The sequence below is a fragment of the Anopheles bellator genome, chromosome 2 (assembly GCF_943735745.2).
Source record: "Anopheles bellator chromosome 2, idAnoBellAS_SP24_06.2, whole genome shotgun sequence".
Lineage (NCBI taxonomy): Eukaryota > Metazoa > Arthropoda > Insecta > Diptera > Culicidae > Anopheles > Anopheles bellator.
Genome location: NC_071286.1, coordinates 77,319,497 through 77,343,539, shown reverse-complemented (window position 1 = coordinate 77,343,539; position 24,043 = coordinate 77,319,497). Strand labels below are relative to the sequence as shown.

The following is a 24,043-nucleotide window of genomic DNA, read 5'->3' as shown; positions in this document are numbered from 1 at the left end:
AACTAGTCTTGAATTTCACGTTGGACGATCCATAACAGTTATCATCTCAGTTGATGATATTGGATAATAGCAGTCAGCGGCTTGATCATCAACCTTTTTCGCTTCTTTTACTTTACCCAACATTATCTAAGCCCATCAAAAAGAAACGTTTGACGCCGATGGATTAGCTCATCACACTGCAGGCTTCGCGATGGACAACTGGATTGCAACATGGTATCGCCGTAAAAAAAATCAATCCAAACGTCCCGCCGCCAAGATTATCGGGCGAAAGAAACGGAAGCGACGGTGGACACCGGACGCTGTGGAGTATTAGATCTCCCTCGTCGCAGGTGTTTGATCGCGATCGTGCGGCTCCGGCCAATCATGGAACCCGTGGAACACACTTTAATTCCGATGATCCCAAGGCGGATTGGCCGGGCCGATTTCTAGGAAATTCTCCCGAACGGGCGGTCTTCCTGCAACTGCACTGGCCGAGTGGCCCCAGGAGAAAAAAAGCATAGAACTGCTCCACAAACACGATGCTGCCACCAAAAACAAATTATGCATTCAGCCAGCTGCTGCTCGCTTCTCTAATTCGCTGCTCTAATGTCCAGGTCTGACTGGCTAGCAGCAGCAGCATAGCATTATGGGCCGAACCTTTGGAGGTTCATTTTTTACCATCGACCGGCGGCCCACTGTTTGCCCAACCACGGACGGGTTGGCACGAGCCGGGACCATTTTGATTAGATGCGGCTATTCGCTGCGCCCTAGTGCCCGCCGATGGCCACCGGCATCCTTCCGCGCAGACAGCTCTCGCAGCGGGAGGAAGCGCAAAAGAGGAAACCGATCGGCTGCCGGAACTCTAATCCTTGGTTCGGCCCGATCGGGGTCGCTCGGTCGGCAGTCGTCGTTTGGCTCAGCTATTTCGATCAATTTTCCGCCATCAGCTGGAGTTGGAATTGGAGGTCGAATTCGGCGCACGGCGCACGGTCCCCGAACACAGCTGGCTAGTCGCGCCGTTCGCGGATGACGGAAGGAGGTGCGCTAACCGGCGGACTTCCCCAACGGAAGACTTCCATTTGATGTGCGCCGTTTAATTTATGCTACTCCCCGGTGCAGGCTGCACGTAGCATAAGGAGCCGACTGGCTGGGGACTCGCTCTCGATCGGAAACGATCAGATTGCCATCGGCGCACGAGCCGGCGTGCCAATTTGCCACCGCCACCACGAGCCCCGTTCCCGAGGTGGGGGCTTCCTGACAGTGGATCGAACATACTAAACGAGGGCCGTTCCGATTATGCTCTAACGGGTGAGATAAAGAATAATGCGAGTGTGCAGCTGCAGTTCGCGTAGTACTCGACCGTGAAGCTTTGATTCATGACCGCTGCAGGGTTTGCGTCTCGGCCATGCACTATCTGTGCGCGGGGACTTCACTATCCGGGCGTTACATGAGCTGTACGCGCCCAAGCACCGCCGGCTTGTCTGGCGCCCATTGCACGGTACACAGCATACACAGATGGTTCTAATTAAATTAGACCCACTCCGAAACGCTGTCCCATTTCGGGGGGGTCCCTTTCGAGAGCACACTCTCTCGAGGGGGATTGTAATGCTTGCCCATTAGTTGAGCCTTCGCACCATTCGCGCGGCAGTCGGGCAAATGTAATTTATGTTGAAAATATTTCATCTACGACGACGCTGGCCGCCCAGAAGTGGCGACGGATGGCTTGGCAATTCGTTCTACCCTTTCGGCTGGCGAGTTTGCAATTAAAACTAGTGTCGCTACCTCGCCAAAAAGGACGTCTTGCTGACGGCGAAAGTGTCGCGGATGACAGGGTTCTGAGGGGTTTTTTTAAATATGCAATTTGATTAACTTGCCTGGCGCCCACCAAGTCAGGTCCCCGATACACACAATATTTCTGCCACACCAACATGACACACGGCACCACCACCACCACTACACAGACACAAACACCCGGCTATGCACATAAATCAACGGTTACACTATCATCCGGAGACATCTCGGTCTCGATCCATATCCTTTAATTTTGACACTTTCGGTCTCGCTTGTCCCCGAGTTTGCTTCTTGTGGTATTTTTTCTTCTTGTTTTTTTCTTTTTTCTAGCGAAAAAACCAATAGCGCAACACACGCATCCTCCTTCTTCTTGCGTTCCTTCCCGCCACCAGCTGTAAAACTCTGTATAAACACGCCTGTACGCCCGACCCACCGAGAGAGCCCACAAAACTCCACACAGATACTAACAAGCAAACACATACACCCGTACATACACGCGAGAACACACTAACGACACGAAACAATGCTATGGGAGCCTTGTATAGCTCTGCCAGCCACCACGACAAGTTCGTACTCAGGGTGAACCGTATGCCGGTAAAGTGTGTCCTTTTCTTAGCCGTTTTTGTTTAGGTTTTCCGTTGGCACTTACGTTAGCTGCATCGTTTGCCACCCCGGTGGGAGAGGCCTTCGGGAACTGGCCCGTTGCTAGCTGTTACAGGGAAAGTAGTGGCCAAAGTGGCCAAGTGTATAGCGAAACTGGCACCAAAGTGTAGCACATTGCGAACTTGTAGTCTTCACCGCATGGAAAACTGCTAAAAGTTTAATAAAAATCTTTTTTGATCTTAGGTAATATTTTATATAGATTTTTTGAATGCATTTAGAATGAGTTAAATTACTCAAAACTCTGTAGAATAAATATTTCAGAAGTACCAATAGTAAGTCACTAGTAAAAAGCTCGATTAACGATCGGGCTGCTATAATTATGAATCGGGCAATATGTTTTTTGAGAATCGGAAAAAATGGTTTGCACATGCACAACATAAGCACAGCATAGTCTTGCGTTTTCATTAGTGGGTTAGACATTGTCAAAATCACCCACGACCCAGTGAGATTAAGAATCTCATGCTCTACCGACTGAGCTACCCGATTTTGAAACAAGTAAACTTACACCGTTACACCGTCACGATTGGAAACCGGGAAATCCGGAAGCGGAAACGGCCGTTCACTTCTGGTCAACAACTTCAGTCGCCACCTTTCAGTGCGCCGCATAATTGTTTGTGGCTAATGAAAATATTTGTTTTCCGTGCCTTGCTCCGTCGGCCCCCATCGCCTTGTCCGGCCCTTCCGGGAGTGGTAATGAGGAATCACTGCCGCCACTCGGGCAGCCACCCTGACCACCCGGCCCCTGCGTCTTCGTGTGTGTCAATTTTATCGCCTCTTGTTTACTCCACGCCACGTCGCACCGCCTCGCATCGGAGCACGTGCTCGATTTTTCAAAATTCATAACCATAATTTATGGCCGGCTCCCATCTGCGTGCCGCGCGCGGGGACGTGGCGAGCGGAGGAAAATTCTTGAACCAAAAACGCACAGCAGAACGCTGAGTGCTCCACCCACTCAGCGCCAGTGCGCGTCAGTTCGACTGATTCCGATTTTTGTTTTTGCCGGCCGGAAAAACGTCGGTCGTCGGGGATAAACAGCAGCGCCGGGAAGCACAGGGAAGCGGCGTGGTTTGTTTTAATTTTTCCGGTGATTTATTCGTGCGTCTTAAGATTTTTCCTTGGCGCTTCTTTTTCCTTGGTTTTTTCTCGTTGGTTCAAACGACGGAAGCCTCTCAGCCCCCGTAAGTGATCATATACGCACGTACTTCACGCGATCGTGCATCAGGAAGCAGCGGAATGGATGATGGAGCACGCATTCCTTCTTTCTCCGTGACGGAAACCAGTTCCAAGGCAACGTTTGGGTTACTTGTTAGTGAGCGCTAGGTATGGGGAAAAGTGTACAGCTTGGTTTGGAAATTTGGAAATATTTTAAAGAAATTATCATCGAAATTGCCTAAGAACCTATCATTCGTGGTTTGAGTGGATGGATTCGAGTCGCTGATTAAGATTCAGATCCGAAGTTTGAAAGCCGAAATGCATCTCCGTTTCCGTGACAACCGGCGGTCGAGCCCCGTATTTACACTCGTCACTCTCTCGGTGCAGTCGGACCAATGCCAACCGAGATCGCTTAATTATCTTTATGAGCCATGTCTGCGGTAAAAGATTAATGATTTACGCTCGCGATTCTAACCATCGTCGTCTGCGCCCAATGCGGTCATGCCATTTTTCCCTCGCCTCGACAAAAGCTCGCCAACCTTGGGGAGTTTTTTATCCGTATGTTTGTTTCATGTTTTTGCCCACAAAAATGCCCCACTTTGCGTTTCAATTTTGGCAACCCATCAACGCGGCGTTAGTGGATTTAAGTTGTTCTAAATAGTTTTTTGTTGCCATTCCTAGGCTCCCGTCTTCTGGTGCATTGCATACCAGTTACTTCATTCGGTCTGCGACTGTTGGGCGACCAGAATTGCAGTCCGCGTTTTGCGGACTTCATGCATTAGCGATTGCACTCTGAGTGTTTGGTTTTTTTGGCCGTTCTTTTGGGCAATCCACGAACACCACGTGCACGTGCTGGGGAAGCATTAATATCATTGTTGCCCTTTCTGCTTTTCGACGGTTGCGTTGCGGTCAATATTTCTTCCAGTTTGCATAAGATTTAGGTATGCGTTCGCCACCCGAACACGAGTTCTCGTTAGTTCAACGATTCATTTATCCCTCTTTTTTCCTCCTAAGCAATGATGTGATGGAATTGACTGGCGTTGGCATGGCACGGGAAGCGTCAGCACAAATGTTGACAGTGCAACGATTAGATGATGTACGATGATTGATTACCGGTAAACTAATTTCAGCAAATGGGCTACAGTACCGGTATCGTTTGTCTACGGAAAATGGAACTCAGTTTGATGGTACTTGTTTACTTGTGCTCGAAATACTGGAATGCAAATTTATGTAACTAATGCATCATGCGGACCAGAGGGTGCCCCCAAAACGCGTGCCGTTCCCAACATACATCTGGTGCATCGCATAAGAGCAAGAGTTTTGATCGATGACGGCACGTGCATCCGTGGGCCACCTACTTGTACCCCTCGACGAGCAATGAAGCATCGATGCATCCAGCCGCGTAATGTGATCACGATCTCGATGACGATCAACGGGGTGTCTTCGGGAACCGCGGTCCGTCACCCTTCAGGCTTCGCGGAGCGCCAAAAATAGCGTCATCTCAAACACGTTCCCCACGTGCGACGGTGGTTCAAGCTGCGCTCGTGAGTGGGTTGGAAAAGCGTGAAAAGCGGCCCTAGCTGACGGTGGCCGGTTCCGGTGAATGAACGGCCCGGCAGCACACTGCCTGTTCTACGAAGCAGCACAATGGGGATGCTGTCTATGTTTCTATACCATCCAAATAGACAGAATTTCGGGAGACATGCAACAAGCGGCCGCAGTGCAGGTCGACGGCCAAACCCTCACTCATTTAATTAAGTACACTCTTGCGCAAGACGGATGCATGTCACGTCTGATGCACTTATGGCATCCACCTACGTGCGTTGCTTTCCTTATACGACCAGAGAGAATCTATTGTAATGGTGATCGTATTGGCAAATCATAAATTCCAACATTTTCAGTATGCTTCCTCTAAGTATCATGTAATGAAATTCAATTACCTACGATTTCCAGAATTTCTTTTTTTCAAATTAATTAAGGTTGGCACACAAAATCTGAGGGTTTTCCATTAGGGTGAAATCTGTTGAAAACCTCTTTCTCAACATAAAAAACAGGGGCCACCCACTTATGAAGATAGGCTGAGAAGAGAATCAGAACAAGTACGTTCTTTCCAATGTTCATCTCTAAATATAGTGAAGCATTTCATGTGTGTTTCTCTTCACAACCCGTTGGCCGGCCCATCTTCCGGCGACACTGCGATACAAGCATTTTCCGGAATGAAAAACTTGAAAACACTGCCCCGATCAGCGTAAAAAAAGGTAGAAAAGTTATCAAAACATCTCGAATATATTTGCTCGCTTTCTTCAGCGTTCTTTCAAGTTTCGTGGTACAAAAAAGGGAAGACCGCTGCGCGCAGGTGCAGAGTATCGTAGCCGAGTCGAGTCAACGCAAGCCAGTCCGGTCAGATACTAGTTGCTGAAATGACTCTGCTGTCCACAAGCCTGACAAATCTTAAGTTTGCATTAAATGTTTAGTCGGTAGAGCGTGAGACTCTTAATCTCAAGGTCGTGGTTTCGAGAGCCACGTTGGGCGGCATCTTCTTTTTGTTTTGTAAATTACATTGAAAAGGGTTGTGAATGCGTTTACAGTAGAACTTAGAGGTATTTAGCATATTTGATTGATTGTGTAGCAAAGTACTCAATTTCTCAAGCAACTTTCCTCCATTTAATGTTTACTAATCTGCTTTTGTTTCGATTTCTTTCCCTTTTCTTCCACAGGTAAGTTTCTTAAGCGAACGTACACCGATCGCCGACTGTCGAAAGTAACAATTTTGCACAATTTCTCACAAACGCACCACGTTGAGACAAGCGTTAGTTTCAGCAAAAACTAACCCATCACCTCTAGAAACAAGAGAGTTTTGCCTACAAATTTCCATTCAACACACCAAAACTATCTAACCGTTGTCGACGGAGTGAAGGTAAAACAAGTTTTCATAATTCTTTTCGTTTCGTTTTTCTTACGCTATCCGCTGCGCAGTTTTTGTCGTTGATGTTTCAAATAGAACCGTTTTCATAGATATTTTTGAAACTTCTTTCAATTTACATTGATTTCGTTTCCATTCCGATTACACTGTGCTTTTGATACATTGATGAAGAGTGTTGTTGAAGGGCGGGTTTATTAGATTGAAATCCTTCTACGTTTTATAATGCGTTTTGTTTCAGAAGAAAACATAGGAAGTAGAAATAATGTGTTTTCAATCATAGACAATAGTAATAGCTCAATTAATTAGGGTATAGTTAGAATAATTTGTTGACGTATTTGATTACCTATGATTACCAGTTCCTAGACTCGGAAGTGTTTTTGATTTTGTGCGGGTTTGACAGATTAAATTATGGTTTAGTTCCAGAAATGGCAAGGCCATTCGAAAAAAAATCATGAAGTAGAAAATGATAGAAATTTAGATACAATATCAGAAAATCAAATATACAAACACTGTCAGTGCTTGTAATGAAGAAGCAACATCAAACTTATAGACCATGATCCATTATTGCTCTTTTAACCGAGCTATGTTCAACAAATCAAATGTGTCGAAATGGTAAATGTTTTCTTCAATAGACTCGTCCACGTTATTTATAAAGCCATCAACAGTGCGAAGCGGCGAAACTACCACCGACGGTAGAAAAAATGAGTCTCCGAATGTGCTCAATAGGTTGCTTTTGCTGATCAATTTGGCAAATTACAAATTCGCAACATCACGCGCATTATAGTCACCCCATTAATCATAGGGCATATTAATGCTGGCGCTCATGTGACACAAAAAACAGAACGTTTAACGCCACAAATATGAACCGACAGGCATCTCCCAATTTCTCGTTAAGAAGAAGCCTAAGCACTCTATTTATAAGGTTATTAAGCTGAATTTAACCACTTTTGCACTTGATTCGCGAATTTGAGTTCGCGGTGCTGCGTTTGAACTCGCGCTAGCCAAGACACATTTGTTTGAGCGGAGACACATGGCGCGCCATCTATCGGAAACGGTTTCAAGTAACGTGTCCGGGCTCGCGTGTCGTAGGTTGGTTGAAAAGTTGAAAAAAGTTCTTCGATGTATTAGGAAAGGGGTCCTCCTTTTTCAATTATATTCTAAAATCGTAGCTAACAACATTATTACACTACTTTTCTAAATTGTAAATTTTTTTAGTTGGATTCTACCGTTTATGTTAGATAGTTAATCCAGGGTTCTTTGGACGACACCCAATCTCAAGAGGTGAACAGATATAATGGAAAGACTAGTGGTCATAAACAACTACCGATCGCTTTCAATTACTTTGCGCGCAACCGACTGACAGAAACCGACATCTGCGATCAGTGACAGAAGCGGCATCGCCAGCCGTTCTCAAGATCAGCTCACTCATAGCGCGATCCGCTGGTCAGTGGCCAGTAACCAGATGCTGAGCAAGAGCGAGCCAGCGAGACAGAGGGAGAGGGCAAGAGGAAGATCGCGAGATGATCGAGATGAACCGATGGACTGGCTGTCAGGCCCGACAGAGACACCGGACCGTGCGGCCGGACCGTGGTCGTGGCGTCGCCGTCGTCGTCAGGTCGTCGTTGGTTTCGGTTTGAAAATTTTATTTTTAACATCAGTCTGGGTCTTGGGTTGCGATGCTCGCAGGGTTGCTGCTAGGAAGCCCCGGTTAGTGGTGGTGGTCAGTTTGGTCCACCAGGTCCACCGTCGTCGTCGTCCTCGATTACTCGCCTTGGCAGGACGTCTTTTTCGCCGAAAAATTCCGGTGGCATCGTGGCTCTCTGGGTGGCCAGTGCTGACAATGTGCCTTCCCTCGAATCCGTTCAGTCCAGTCCCCGGTCGAGTGTAGTTCGCGTGTCTCAAAAGTGCGATCAAGGCCCCCTGGGGCGGTGTACATTCCACGAGGACAGAGATCTCCTTTCGACCTAATGACTGGTTTTGAAGCCAATGTCAATCACACAGAGCTCATAAACAGTGATGATTCATCCATTTTCGGTCAAACCCAGGCTTTCCGCGGCTCGTTGATATACCCGAAGCTCTCTCAGACCCGAAGGATACCCCGCAGTCAATAGTTCTGTTTGTGAAGTGGATCGAAAGAGGGGCGCGGGCCACAGTTAAAATCGTGACGTGCTAAATTCATTGATAGAAAATCAATCCTGAGTGTGCCGCTTAAGGTATCGGCAAAGCTCCCGAAGGAGGTCGGTCCCCGCCGGTGTGGCTGGCCGACTGCTGGCTATTTTCGAATCAACAGCCACCATTGTTCGTGCTGCATTGGAGTGCCTTGGTGTGCCTCTCAGTCGGTGGCCCGCGGAGCTTTGAAAGTTTCGAAAAAGCGTTTTAGGGTTTTCCCACTCCGTCCATCAATAGTGGCTGAGCTCGAAGTGGAAGCAACCGACCGCTGCTGCTCAGTGCGCTAAGTAAAAATAATCCACCAAACAAATCAGGGAAACAGAGTCGGTCCCCGTCGGTAGTCGGAAAAATTCCTTCAATATGGTGCAAATTAAATGGTACAAAAATACATCATTGTCTGCGCGTGTGTGCGCGGGCACGTTGTGTTCTATTTATTCGTCACCGTGTTTGTGAGTCGCGGAAAAAGCGGAGGAAAATCGGCCGCTCCCAAGTGCGCGAGTTTGTGGTATTTGAGCGCGTTTCGGTTGTTTTAAAATTTTGCTCAATCTTCGCCTCGCCCCGGCAAGGCGACAACCGAAGGCGAATGCTTTCTGCGACCGCGAAAAGTGTGTAGAAAATCGTGGGAAGCGCCGGATTAATCCGTGTGACAAATCAGCTGTCGGAGCAACAAGCGAGCGCCAACGGTTCTGCACGGAATAGTGTACCGCCCACTCGGTTGGCCAAGAGACGGTCCTGACGACAGCTAGTTCGCCACGACGGCACACAAACACGCGCGGGCGCGCTGCAAGGGTGGTCAAAATGTTGAAGCATAAAACTCGGCATCATCGCCACAACACCACCTACAAGCCCCCGTTTATGCGCAAACGAAGGGTAAGTACGCACGCCAACGCAAGGCACTGGAAAGTCGTCCGCTTTCCTCCGGAACTCCGGAACAGGAAGAATATTATTGGAATCTCTTAAAGTTCGTAGCACGAAGAAGCAGAAACCCGACTCACAAGTACGATGTTTGAATTCCACAAGAGTCATCACCATCGGCAGCAACCAACAACATCGTTCCCATCTTCTTTTGTTTCTTCCCTGTGCGGTGACACGATAAATAACGTTTCGCCACCCGCCCTCTAATCCCCGGTACATCCGGTACGAAATCCACTGGCAATCCGCATTGGACTGCCCAATGGTGGTGGTGTTGGTTTATGTTGCCATTTTCGTCCTCACCGCCCGTTGCCAGAGAGGCGGCCACCGACTGGGCCACGGAATGTTGTTGATGTGTGTGCGGTGGCCCAGCCAAGCAGTGGGTGTCAAATGGGTCGAAATTCATTCATGGTTTTAAAACTGCCCACCACCAAGCAACTCGTTCCACAACTCGTACAGCAACGCCTTGGACGACGCCATCGTCGTCGTCGTCGTATTTGTTTGTGCATCACGCTCGAGTGGGAGAGCTACAAGGGAAGCCAAACTGCTGGCCCCTCGAAATTGTCGCATGATCGTCATGGTCTTGCGTTGTGGCTGGCCCGGCTTCTTCTGGTTAGCCTTGTCCCATCAGCGGATTCGAGTCGATGAATGGAATTTGGCAAATCGAACCGTGCACGTCACGGGAAGCCTGCATATTGAATGAATGACGTACGAATGAATGGACATGTTTTCTGGGGAAAGGGTAATGCACGGCACCAGAGAAGGCAATCACCGTTAAATAAACAAACGGGCGGAGCATTTTCTGAAAAGACTTACCCTTTCAAGCTTACTTTAAAACAGTTCCGAAAATAATGCCAAACCGTGACGCAGTTCGCTGCGGAGATTGAGCATGTGTATGCGCAAAGTCGTTAGTCAATCTCTCCCTGGCCTTGGCCCGCTCTCATGCATTCTGGACAGTCTAGGCGCCATTTTACATTTGTCACGCACGAGAAACTGGCCTCTGTCCTGGGGTCTTCGGATGACACCACCACCAGGCGACCTTCGACCATCTTTCGCTTCGCATTTTAAATCCTCTGCAGTGTAGCTGCTGCTATCGAACCAATAGATACAATCCGTTTCTCCAGCCGGATTTTCGACCAGCGTTCTTACAAAGCGAATATAGAGCGAAAGAAATGTAGCTTTCGGTGCCAAAAAACCCGCTAGCTGCCCATTGTTTGTATATGCGTGTATGTCATTCGAAATGTAAATCCTGGTCGGACGCCGTAAAGGCTGAGTAAATTGGAGAAATCCCCTGCCGCGCTGCCGTTGGTGCATTGTTTGATTACATTTTGGCGTCACGCTGGCATTTTGGCTGGAAAAGAAATGAGACACGTTCCGGGCAACATTCTTAAACCGGAAGAAGTGCGCTTCCTGCGAGTCTCAATTTTGTTTTCGTCACATTCAATGGTGCATGCTTTGTGGCGTAATTTTACAGCCATGAGTCGAGCATAAATGACACATAAAATTGAGGCCACTTTCATAGCCTTTTTGGGTGGTTTAGTGTAGTCTGATGAACTCGTAACCTTTCATTGTCCACATTTCTTTGAACATGGAGACGCCTGGTACTTTGTAAAAAAATGCAGATAAATGAATTTTCTCCGTTGTAAGTACTATGGAAAGTTAAGCCAAACATAGTCAGCTTTTATGGAAGAGTTTGCTGGAGGTACAGCACGTCAGCGGACGATGAAAAATGGCGTGTTAACGCTTTGAGGCCCCGGCAGATTGAGTAATTTATTAACAACGCAGCGGCCGCTGAGTATGTCCAACGTGAGTGAGAAAAATGGCCGCAGCTCGTTCGGACTCACACTGAATTATATCTCAAATGAAGTGGCAAAACATGGGCAAACAAAATAAAAAAAGTCCTGTTTCGTGGATCATGCGTGTTTCAGTGGCGAATAAGACAAAAAAGCGTCACACCAAATCGTAAATCAGAACGTGCTTCGTATGTGCGATGTCGTGCCGGGATATTCTTCTTTAATCGGCGGCTCCGTGGAAAACTATAGTCCTGTCCTCTTTCCAATTCGGTCCTCTACCATACCTCATCGTTGATTCCATTTTTTATATTTCGAACCAAAGTATGGCACGATCTTTACCCGGCAAAAACTAACACTTGGCTAAGGCACCGCAAAATAAAAAAAGTCTTGGCGTCGTTTTGACCCGCAACAGCTTTCTCGAGTTCAATATTTATAGTGCCAGCAGCGGTCGCTGTGAAGAGCGGTTTGGCACAGTCTTCACATTTGAAACCGAAAGATCGAGAGAGAGAGAGAGAGAATGTGAGAGAGGGAGGAAAACGATGCCTTCACCGATCCGTTCGCGATCGCGAGCGTTAACTTTATAACATTCCGCAACCAATCAACCTTTCAGCGATCGTTGCCTCTTCGAGCCGCCCCGAACTCGGCCGATTGAAGTCAACGATGTGAGTTTCATTGCGTAAACAACGTAACCTATGTTTGGGGTGGCCGCCGCCTACATCCCGCCTGGGGCGCCTTTGAAATTTCCCGCCAACCAGCCGATCTGCCGCTAATGCATTAGGGCCGACGATTGACGGGATCGGCGCCGGTTGATGGAAACTTTCCTCGCCCGGTAGTCGTTTGGGGCGCTATGTTTTGAACTCTTTTGATTACGAGCTTTCGCTAGTGGCAAGGAGGAAGCAGATGTGATGCTCGAGTTTATGTTCCGCGATCGATGATTGATCGATGGGTCATAAACTTCGCTGAGAGCAAGCCAGAAAAGAACTGACGCATGATAAATTAGGCAAACCGATGCATGTTGCTAATGAGTGGTGTACAGCATATTTTACAGGAATATAAATCTCCGTGCTACTCGATTGCAGACAGTGCGATCAAAGCGTTTGAGTTCTCAATGGCCACGTTCTACGGACCAAAACATACACAAAAGCCCGTCCTTGCGTATGCAGTGCACTGTTTGCATGGACTACGGCGTGCAAAACCGGCGCCGGTTAGTTAAACCCTTCATTTGCACATTTCATCGTAATCGCACGGCGACGTTCAGCAAACAAACGTCAGGAATGATCCCCTCGGAAGCGAACCACCAGCCGCTTTAGATCGACATCGACAAACGGTGCTCTTCCTGGTGTGAAAACGGGCCACTTGTCCCGGTTTCCGTTACTACAACCCTTTTGCCTGTGGTGACATTTTACGGAACCGAGCCGAATGGTGAACAATAGCGCCACCGCCCTTTCACCGGAAAGATGGGCACCAGATCCAGGAAGCACCAACTTTTCTAGTTTCGAAAGTGTTTGCGGGCAAAGCCAACAGGGCAGCGGAAGAAAATCTCGGGCCCTTCTTTGCATCGACCAGTGGAAACGTTCTCAAGAAACCGTAACCAGTGCTCGAAAGGACGATGCTAATAAACAGTATCTGTATGCTTATGATATGGCAGACAAGCTGGCTGCATGGTGTGTTCGTGACTCGGTTGTAAAGAAACCGGATGTATTAGGCACACCAGTATGGTCCGGTGCTTCTCAAACATTGTTACCGTGTACGAGCATGTAAAGCTGGGAGAATGTATCCCGAGCATTTGCCGCTTTTGGAAATTTGTAAAAATATTTCAACCCAACAGCGCGAGATCTAAGGCTGTGCCATCGAGAACACTAGTGCCTCGTAGAGCTGACCACCACCAGGCCTTTGCAACCATTTTCCTTTTGATACGAATTACTGAGACACATTAAAACAAAGGTGCTTATGCTGTTATTACCATTCATGAGGGATCCTATTCGAAAACCCCCCCAGGATCTGGAATCACCGGCTGTGACCCAGCAACATATCCCTGCCCGAGTGGCCAAGTGTGACTTTCAACTTTTCTCTCATAACACGGATACCTTGCGGTCTTCGCGACGCACGGCAACCGAATAGCCAATTGAAAGCAACCTTCGTCGCTTTCTTCAACTGCCGCAAGTGTGGGTCATGTGCTTAATTGTGTGCCTTCCCGCAGCACTTTGTGGCCGTGCGTGCAATTACGCAGATATAAAATATTTTATCTTCATTTCAAACCAACCTTTATGTTACGGCCACCGACGAGTGAAACTTTGTTCATTATATGTAAGCACATAATGGGCTCACCAAATCCCTGTTTGTGGCCACAGCTTGGCTCGGCTACCCTCATTATGCTTGTGCACTACCTTCCGGAGGGAATTCTCGACCTCGTTATACGTTACACAGCCCAGCCCTCTCTGGGTACATCGAATGCCTCCCCACGGTGGCCACAGGAAGAAGAGCGAAAAGAAGAAAGAAAACACATCAAGTATGGGATGTCCTGCCGGGTACATACGCAAAGCTAAGTGGATACAAAGTGGAAGCTTTTCACGGGGCGATTTCCACGGACACGACTGCCACGTCGATCGGAAAACCAGCTTGGCCTCCACTAATTCCGTTAGCATTAACCCAAGGCGGGCACGCGTGGAGGACCGGAACGGGTGCAAAAACCTCAGCAGGACAACAGTATCAGCATTGCAGTAAACGCAAAAGTAAAGCCGTAGAAGCCAAGGAACCCATCCACGAGCCGGAATCGGCCGGAACTACCTTTTGCGGGTTTCTGTCCGTCCTTCACCGCCGCCGGGTGACGACGCATCCTGCTACCGATTTCGCAACGGGGCGCTTTAAGCCCTGAAACGGGTGGGTCGAACGCATCAAATGTCGATAAAATGATATCATAAAAATAATTTGTAAATGATATCGACCGCACCGCGTGGCTGTCGTTGCCTACCGGGGCCCGGGTGGCACAGGGGGTTTTCGGGAGAGATTTTATGGGATCTTCAATGAGCGCCCGGAGCGCCATTAGGGATAACATTAAAGAAGGGCTGCCTGCTGGCGGCTGGTTGGCTGCCGCAATCGATTTTTGAAAACCCACCGTTACCCAGCGAGCGACTTGTTCAGTACAGTTTGTTTCTCCGATCTGTCGTCACAAATGACATGCAATAAGTGTATGTAACGGCGTGCCGACCCTAGTCCTTTTTTCCCCAGCACCGGCAGCGATTGTGCCGTGCGAGAGCGAGCTGTTTCGCGTTACTTCCAACTCAGCCAGGGCAGATCGAGCGGCTGCACATTTGAAGTATGAATCCTTAATGACGCAACTAACTGGGAGCCCCAGGCCGCAACGGAGGCACCCCATCCGGCCATCAAGACGCCTGCTTTGCCCGGCCCCGACCAAGAGTCACGTTTGAATCGTTAATTGCAAGCGCGCTGTATTCGTTGCCGCAGCCATCGCAGTGACAGATGACACTGTGCCAGAGTGCTTGAGACAACGACAAACGGACACTTTTTCCAGCACGGGACTCCAACTGCGGGACGGGCGAGACGGCACCGGAAAACGAACACAGAGAAACGCATCTTTATCATCAGTTGTTGTCATCATAATGGACCCGCGCTCACTTTCTCACGCTCACTCCATTCGGGAGAGCGGTTCATTCCGGTGAACGGCCGAGATTCACCGAACGCGATGAGAATTAGAAAAACGAGCACGAAATGTGAACGGCGCGCTGCCTGCTTAGCAGGCATCCCTCTAAATCGCTCTTGATTTGTGTTTTTTTCGATGGTTTTTCTCGCTCGCTCAAAGCAGTCCCATCGGATCGATACGCGCATGCGTTTCATTCACACTTGCCTGCGTCAAGGTACAGGGTGCCCCTGAAATCGGCGAACAACAAAACTGCCGTCATGCCGTGTGCATTGTTTACACGCCGCAACGATAGGGTTGCGAGAATATTTCGGCATCATATCGATGTGCATAGATTTTAAACGTTTCTCACCGGCCTTTGCTCAAAACCATTTCAATGTTTTCATTCTGGGAAAGAATGGCCACCCTGTGCCGAAAAAGGCAAGACAAAATAGCCCACATGCCAGCGGTCATGTGAGACCGCTCTTCGAAATGCTGTCAGCTGGAAGTACCCCGTGGTCGGTGGCCGTCACCGGATCCGTATCCGCTCTCGGTGCTCTGACTCACCAGGCGCCTCCATTCACACGAGCGACCCGCTCGCAGTCTCTCTTTCTCACGCGAGCGAGTGAACACGCTCGCCAGCGGAGCGAGAGCGAGAAAGAGTGGAACGCAACCGCAGCCAGAGCCAGAGCCAGTCAGCCGTAGGGCCATCGCTCGCTGAATGGGGAGAGTGAAAAAATAACTTTCATTCCAACCGACCGACGGAGGAAAAAGTGCGTTCCGAGTGGCCAACGGTCCCAAGTCGCTGGTGACAAAACTGGTGGAAAACTATCGAAAACGTTGCACAACGGGAACCATTTTCCGTGCCTCGTTGCTGTCGCGGGTGTGTGGGGCGCCCCTGTCGTAGCCGCAGTGCCGTGACCACTTGCCGTTCCGCGTTCCAGGACCGTGCGTCGACGTGGACGGTTCGGTGCGGATTTTTCCTTCGCTTTCAGTTCCCATGCGCCCATGTTTCGTGTAGTTGCCGATTGTTTCCGTGCCCAGCCGTACCCAGCAGGTTGTGTTTATTGTGCAGATAGTTCGCAGTACTGTGTATGGCCACCTCACCCCCCAGGGTATGGCAGTAGTTCCAGGCCAACCTCAAGGGTGTGAATTCGCCAAAGGACAGCGCTGCCCCCGAAAAAGGGTGCTCTTCGGTGAGGGAAATCGAATGAGGACGGACGGAAAAACGGTTCCATCTCGTGTTCCGTATTGAATGCTTGGGGAGCTTCGAGCCTAAAAAATCCTTCGAGAAAGAAAACTGTTTTCCATCTGCCACCGCTCTGCCATCGGATTGGGGGCCAAAAAAGTTGCCCAAATCAGTGCATGTCGTGTGGCATATTTTCCCGAACCCATCGGAACGCGAAAATGGGAATTCAATCATGAAGAAATGCCACCGTGAATTTTCCCAATACCAGCGAGGTGTACTTGTGTTCCGCCGTGTTTGTGAGTGTGTTTGTGGTTAGCGCTAAGTGTTGGCCCATCCACCTATGGCCCGTCGGTGTGTGCGTGCGTAGATGTGCGCTTACGGGAACCTCGTTTTGGAGGACACGGCAACTGACATCCGATCCGCAGTCCGAGTGTCGCACGGGGAACCAATTTGCAGTGGTTTTATTTTTTATTTTAAAGCAATAACTCGAACGATTCTCCATTAAAGTATTTCTCGTTTACACTAGCTGCCTTTTAGTGGGGCCCCTATTTTGATCCTTCAAATTTATTACTTTTCGATTCACCGAAAGGGTGTTTTTTTGTCTAGGGGTTGAGGGAAAAATTCCAAAAATAGTCGGATTGTTTATAAAAACCAGTGAACATTCTTGTGAACTCGCTGCACCACCACAATCGGTACGCAGGAGAGCCGGATTGAGTGTTAAAGAGGGCACATCTTCAGAAAAAGAAACAAAGCGTGAGAGCGAGAGAGAGTTGTTGCCAAGTGGAATGTGAATTGTTTCAGATGAAAATCTCATGCCAGGGAAACCAGCAAACCTTGTTTGCTTTAAAAATGGTCAGGGCTTTGCTATTTACACTACCACCAGTGTGTTCTCGTATGGGTCTGGAGGTATGATTTATTGTACGTCACTATCTTCGGTTTGTCGTGTTCCGCAAGGGACCATACTGGAGTTAGCGGCTGTTTTGATATTTCTTCCTCGATTGGGGAATGGCCATGGGGCCATGGATAATCGCACTACATTTTCCACCCGTCTGTGTGCGTGTTGCTTCATCTTCTTCGGTCCGAAGGAGCGATTCATTCTGAGCTCAGAAATCTCAGTTTGGTTGGGGCCCTGCGAAAACGGGCACTGCGTTTCATCTCCGAGGTTCATTCGCTGCCTGCACACTCTCGCCGTGAGGATAAGATTTTAAGATCCGCCCGCTGGTTTCGGATACGGTGTCACGGTCATCTCGCGCTGACTCTCTTCTCTGCGCAAAAACGCGAATGCTGTCAGTGAAAAAGGATGGGAGCGCTCGCGGTCAGGTGGAACATCCGGTAGAGACTGGCCCACCGGATGAACCGATCGTCTCGTTCGGTGATAAATGAACCTCACCACTCTGCGCTCTCACTCTCGCTGTGCCGTGTAAACACAACTGGCCCTTAGACACTTACACAACGGCCCCCCTCTGTCGCATGTAAACAGTTGCTCCCCACTGGCTGGCTGGCTGGCTGGCTGCGTACGGGCTCCGTGCTGACAAACAGCGGAACGGAACCGGAGCACGATCTGTCAGTGTAATCCCGTCGTCCCGCAGACGAGCACATCGAAGTAAACATCGTCCTTGCTCGAGCAACTCGAGCTTAGTGCCGCCGCGTTTTTTCCCGAAACCGATTAACCGTCTATTTGTTCGAATACCGACAGTGTTCTGTGGCCCAATTTAAATCGTTCTCTAGAGGAAGCCTTTAGGTGTGCAAAGTTGAACGGATATTTGAATTCGAAGCGTGTTTTAGGGAACCGTATGGCTCCCTGTAGTGGACTCGGTAGCAGCTCGGTGTCGATGGTGAAATAAGGTTTTTTACCCCTTTCTTTCCCTATTCGGTTAGTGGTGAAAATTACGTGGGGCAGCAGAAATGTCGGCATAATTCATTCGCACGCAATTAGAGTGTAGGTCTCCCGCGAGAGTAAACCGAGCAATTGGGTTAATGCCACTGATTTAGTTACCGCACGATGCTGACCATCGTCACCATCGACGGATAGTGAGCGAACGAGCCGGTTTAAACGGTAAATCCCGTGGCACAAGGCGCTAGAGTGAGCTTCTCGTCGAACGGCGTTTTATGATTTCCTTACTTGCCCGACGCGCACCGTGACGCGCCGGCCGGCAAAACCAGTGAGCGGTGAGGTGGTGAACGGTGTCAGGACATCCACAGCACAGTGTTAGCGGGCCCCGGAACGCTGGTACGCTGGTTGGTGCGACACCGCGATCGCAACCGGCACCGCGATCGCAATAGCACCGAAAATATCCGGTCTAGAAGAAGATTGGCGGCCTGATCGGCCCATGGTGCAGCGAGCCTCATCGGATGCCCCATCCGTTTCCGGGGGGCATCGAGAGTCGCGCATCGGCCTCGGGCTGGGCTACACGTCGTACCAGAGTGCCGGCTACAACAAGCTATTCACGCAGGTTAGTTCCCATGCAGCGATGGGGTCCAAGATTCCGAGGGAGCGATTCAGAAGTCTTCGCAGATTCAAAATGCAGATTCAAATATATTACTACCGATTGCCGGGCATAAAGTACTCCGTCCAAGCTTTCTTCAACCTAATTTCGCAGTCTGGTTCAATCTGTATTGACCAAACACAAGACACCAGCAGCGAGGGGTTCGGGCGCCGCCACCGAATGACGGAGAAGCTATAAATAAAGTGACTCACAATGGAGTTTGGCGAGCGTCGCGAGGACCGTACGTGGTTTTTAAGCCCGGCCAATCCAGGCGTTCAATCCCTTTGGCCGAGTTTAGTTATTTTAAAACCAAAATTTCTCGCTGTGACTCAGCGCGCCGGACGACAACCTGTCAGCCGAATATTTCGCGTGCCATCGCAAAACCAATTGACACTTCGACACGTCCAGCCATCGGACGGACGGACTATTTATGGCCGACCGCATTCCGGGACTCCATTCACCGCCCCCCCACCGCCGGTATTCATATTTCCAAGATGGCCAAAGTGGTGTCCTTGCGCGTGGCGGCCTCCAGCGAGATGTATTTTAAAAGTTGTCATCGACCATCACCGAAATCGCCGATCTCTGGCGGGTGCCAATAAAAGACTAGACCTCAAACTGTCTGCTGTCAGCCCGTGTGACCGAAATCGGGGCCGGTGGATAATTACCTTTCTCGTCCGAAACAAAATTGACACCGTCACACCGGGCTGACATTAGCATATTTGGCCAGCGGTCCGATTTACCGGTTGGCCGAGGCGCCAGTCCAAGAATTACCCTCAATCCCGCTCGTCCTGGTAGCCGTGGAGAAAATGGTACGCAACAACAGCAGCGGCAGCATTTCTTGTGTACATCGTTCGGAAGTCAGAATTCGCGTGTTAGTGTGTATATGTGCCTGTGTGTTGACCCCTTTTCCAACTTCCAAGATGATGGGACCCGCGGGGGTAGGGGGGCCGCCCCAAACAAATTGAGCTATCATTCCACGGAACCGCAACCAAAGTGATCCACTTTTGGCGGGCCTATTATTGTCTATTTTGGGCCGCGGCCCGTCATGTCCCGACGTCGTCTTCGGAAATTTGTCCAACTCACAAATTGGGCAAAGCGGTCCCGGGTTCCCGGGTGCCGGAAGATGCAGCTTGCCGTCTCTCAAGGCTACCGTAGTACGGGCCCACGAAAGCAGACAGGAAATCCAATTATTGGGCACGGCCAGCCAGCAGCAGCCTGTCCCGTGTTGGGTGATTTCGGGAACGACAAATATCGGGCAGTGCGGTGTTCCTTGCCCGGATGTGGTCGGGGAAGGTGACAGCGGGGGTCGACGGTTCCCTGTATAAGCGCCGCGTCATGCAACGGAGTTTCCGCGAAGTCACTACATCAAAACCACAGCAGGATCCTGGCGGAACCTGACGACGACGACGGCCAGCTGGTGCACATACGTCGTTGTGTTTTTCCCACCCAGGGCGGGTGGTGCATATGGGCGCCACCGCCCACCTTTACCTCGTTCGAACACGGTAGTGCAACTTCCGGAACTGGCGCTAAAGCGCAACCCGTTAACCCGCCCACGTGGGTTGCACGTGGTGGGGCGGGATTCAATTGCATTGCGCCTGATTGCACCGCCAGCGCCCGACCTGCCAACCGCGTGGCACGCCATTTCTTTTGTCCCTTCGGCCGTGGCCGGCCACACCAAGAAAATGGTTTTGTTTGGGAAACTTTAACCCCCTCGGCCCGGACAGCAGGACAGCGGGGAGAGCGGGGAAATAAATTTCTGCAGTAAAATGTTGCAATAAATTTTGTCATCGTTTAATATATTCTAAAATTTATGAACCCCCCGCCGTGGGTGGTTCGGCCCCCCTCGGTCGGTAAAGGTGTGCAGCCTGGGCACCTGCAATGGGCAGGGTCACCACCACGCCACGTTACAAGGTTGCACCGGGTCGGCCCGAGGGCTGGCGTACGCCATGCGGCTCTGTGCTAGGCCGCAGCACTCGGTTCGGTTCGGGCCGGCTCGGTAAGTGATTTTCCCGAAGGACCAGTCACAACACAAACACTCCATGGCAGCAGCGGGAAGGCGGGACTGCGGGGCACTGGCAAAAAGTTTGCATGCATTACTGCTGCATGTGCCTGTCCCCGGGGCGTCGAGAAAGTAACTGCAGTTCAGCAGTGCCTGCAGCGGCGCTCTGCAGTGGCGTGTGTGGCTCGTGTGACGTTACGAAGTCCTTTCCTTCTTGGCGCTTCTTGGAACACCGACCCCTAATGGGGGGGGGGGGGGGGGGACAAACGGAGGGACATTTTCATAGAAAAACTCCTGAAGAAAAATTCGAATTTTTAACACGAGTCACAAAAGTGTCACAACCGTGAACTTAAGCCCTCCACACACCGGAAACGGAAATTTTGGAGCGTAAATTCACTTGATTGGACCTTTCACACCGGTTGCCGAAGGGGGCGAAAGGCAACAGTAAAGTCTTTCATCCTGTTGTTCGGGCGAAAACACCTTGGGTAGTTAAAAACGAATCGAAGACTACTCAATTGAGGTTTTTTTGTATCACAAGCATGCAAAATAATTTTAACTTAATTATTACTTGTAATGAAAACCCAAATTCGTCATGAAACTGTTTTAACTCTCGAACCAAAAATTCCATATCTCTTGAACTTCCAAATATAAATACAAATAATCTGTCGAAAGACAAGACTTCGCCCCAACCACCAACTGTACGAACGTACGGCCAAAGTTCATGAGCGTCACCAAAGTAGAGTTGTGATTTTTGTCAACTTTGCCATCGGCACACGAAGTTGACGTTTTGACGTAACGTTACCTGTCGAAATTTACTTCCAAAAATTTTTGTTCCCAGTGTGTGGAGGGCTTAAGCACTCTCTACACTGGCGGAGGTCGCACCATCGCATTATTGACGCTCTTTAATCGGCGGGCGGCTGGCAAAATAAATGCCCGAGTGACGCACACTTGGCCGGGGTCGAGTCGTATTGTTGCGCGCATTTGTTTGTTTCCGTGTCGCCGACGTAAATACGGCAAACATCATAATGCTCCTGCTCGTCCGCCCGGGCGTTGGGGGCCGGGACTTCCGGTCCCACCGCAGCTGCCGCGCCATCGGCCGATTTAGCGAGCGTTCGGTGACTAAAAATAGCCACAATGGGCAAACAGTGATGGGGTCTGCCGTCGTCTAAAATGGGCGCGCTTTCCACTTGACATCGTCCGCTGGCCACGACTCCCACCCTGCTAGAGGGTTCCCTAGTGTTTACGCGCCCACCCGTAGTAGAGACACAGCCCCCGGGGCCTTTTGGGGCGATTAGCGTGGCGCGCGCGCGATTAGGACAACGATGCTTGCCGCCCGCGATATTCTGGGCCCGCAGCCGGGGCTTCCTAGCGAGATGTGCTACTCACACCGGTGTCCTTTCCATCCTGGCAGGGTTCAGCGGATTCCAACTACTCTCAACCATCGTCCGATCTGTCGCTAGACGAGGAAAAGGAATCGCTTCGGCGAGAGAAGGAACGTCAGGCGCTGGGTCAGTTGGAAAAAGCGAGGGTAAGTAACAGGCGGCGACGACAGGCTGGAGGTACCGCCCCGGCTGGAGTTCTAATCGACCACCCTTCCCCTCCCCCCCAAAACCCTTGTATCTCGTTCCGGGCGCGCAGAGTAAACCTGTTGCATTTGCTGTGAGGACGAATGTTTCGTACGATGGCAGTTTGGATGACGACTCGCCGGTGCACGGCAGTGCCGTGTCGTTCGAGGTGGGCGATTTTCTTCATATCAAGGTAGGTGCTAAGCGCCCGACAGGCTGGCCATTATCCTGGCTCACCCACTTACGCCATCCTGTTTTCTCTCTCGCTCTCACTCACAGGAGAAATACGACAATAATTGGTGGATTGGGCGATTGGTTAAAGAAGGCTGTGAAGTGGGATTCATTCCCAGTCCCGTTAAGCTAGAACACATACGAATGCAGGTGCGTATGACCCGTCCGTCGGTACGGCCCCCTAACCCATAGCCCTAACTCCGTGCTCTCCGTGTTTCTGTGTCCAGGCGTCGGCGGCCCGCTCATCCAAGCTATATACAAGTAAGGGATCATCATCTAGCGGTAATTTAGGAGCATCTGGAGTGCCAGGTGCGGAACCATCACGAGGTAGCACACCCCCAACACCTGGTATGACACAGATTTACTTTATCTCTTTCGTTCTGTATGTGGTTTCTTTCTCTTCCGTTCGTCGATGTCGAATCTGTCGTTATCCGATTTGCGATTGATCCGCGCGGTGTTCGGTTTTTTGTTTTCGTTTTCTGTTTCGATGTGTGTGTTTTTCCTTTTTTGTTTCCTTTTCTGTTCTCTCTTTCTTTCTTTCGCGCTCTCTCTCTCTCTTTCTCTCTCTCTTTCCCTTCTTTCTTACTTTGCTCGTATCGTTTGCTGGTTTTGCTCGGTTTTTCTGCCGCTTTGGGTTACGATTTGTTGCGTTTTGTTTTCTTTCGTTTGCTGGCTGTATCGGTAAACTCTGTCTCTGGTTGTGAGTTGTGTAGTTAGTGTTTTGGAGAAAAAAGACGTTGTACATTTGGCTGGTGGCTGGGGCAGTGTGCAGACAAACGGGACAGCACGAACCCAGTGGTAGTATCTGTGTGTTAGTAAGCGTAGTTTCCAGATCGAATTCCCGACTGAAAGTGATGCCCGTTTGTTCGCACATTGCCTCGGAAAATCAAAAACATTAGAGGGACTCGTGTGACTCCCAAATCAGTACCCAAATTGGTGTCGTGGCTTCCAGGATTTAGTTGATTGATTTTGGTTTGATTTCGGCCTTGGTTTTGGTTTGATCCACAATTTCTGAGCTAATCCCCCCGTCACACATACCAACACAAGCGCACAAACACTGAGCACTGAGCACATCCCCAGCCGAGTCTGGGCAAAGCGCCGTGGCGGCGGCGTCCTTTCTTGTGTGTTGTTTTCCCTCCAGTGTGCAGTGCCAGAGCAGTCGAGGTATTCCTTAGTGCGCCCTGCTACTTAGCCCTCCTCAGTTGCACCTCCCGTCGGGCCACCCGAGCGGGGCCTTCGGTGTTGTGGTTCCGATGGTTGCGTGTGTGCAGCCTTGGAAATGGAATTCACCGTTCGTTTGTTTATGGTTTCTCTTCCGTTGATTTTTCCTAATTTCCGACACAAACGCCAGACGGATTGGTTTGAGCTTTACAGTGACCGTAACACGTACGACACACTAAACACGACCAACACGCCCGCCGAGAACGAAGGACCGCAGAGGACCGCAGCTCCCTGGACCAGCCAAAACCTCCCGACATTCACACTGCACAGAACAGGAACACATTGTGTCGAGTAGAACAGTTAGTGCTCATCGCCTCATCCGTGTCTGGCATC

At 49.9% G+C, this 24,043-nt stretch overlaps 1 protein-coding gene across 1 annotated transcript in view; it reads left to right on the top strand.

Moving 5' to 3' along the window:
- Window positions 1-18,538: 18,538 nt before the first annotated feature.
- Window positions 18,539-24,043, top strand: part of LOC131208678 (voltage-dependent L-type calcium channel subunit beta-1) — an 11,401-nt gene continuing 5,896 nt past the window's right edge. The window contains exons 1-5 of the mRNA XM_058201494.1: window positions 18,539-18,661; window positions 22,105-22,221; window positions 22,332-22,451; window positions 22,538-22,639; window positions 22,717-22,837. Of these exons, the coding sequence (XP_058057477.1) occupies window positions 18,539-18,661; window positions 22,105-22,221; window positions 22,332-22,451; window positions 22,538-22,639; window positions 22,717-22,837 (583 nt within the window). The remainder of the gene's footprint in view (window positions 18,662-22,104; window positions 22,222-22,331; window positions 22,452-22,537; window positions 22,640-22,716; window positions 22,838-24,043) is intronic.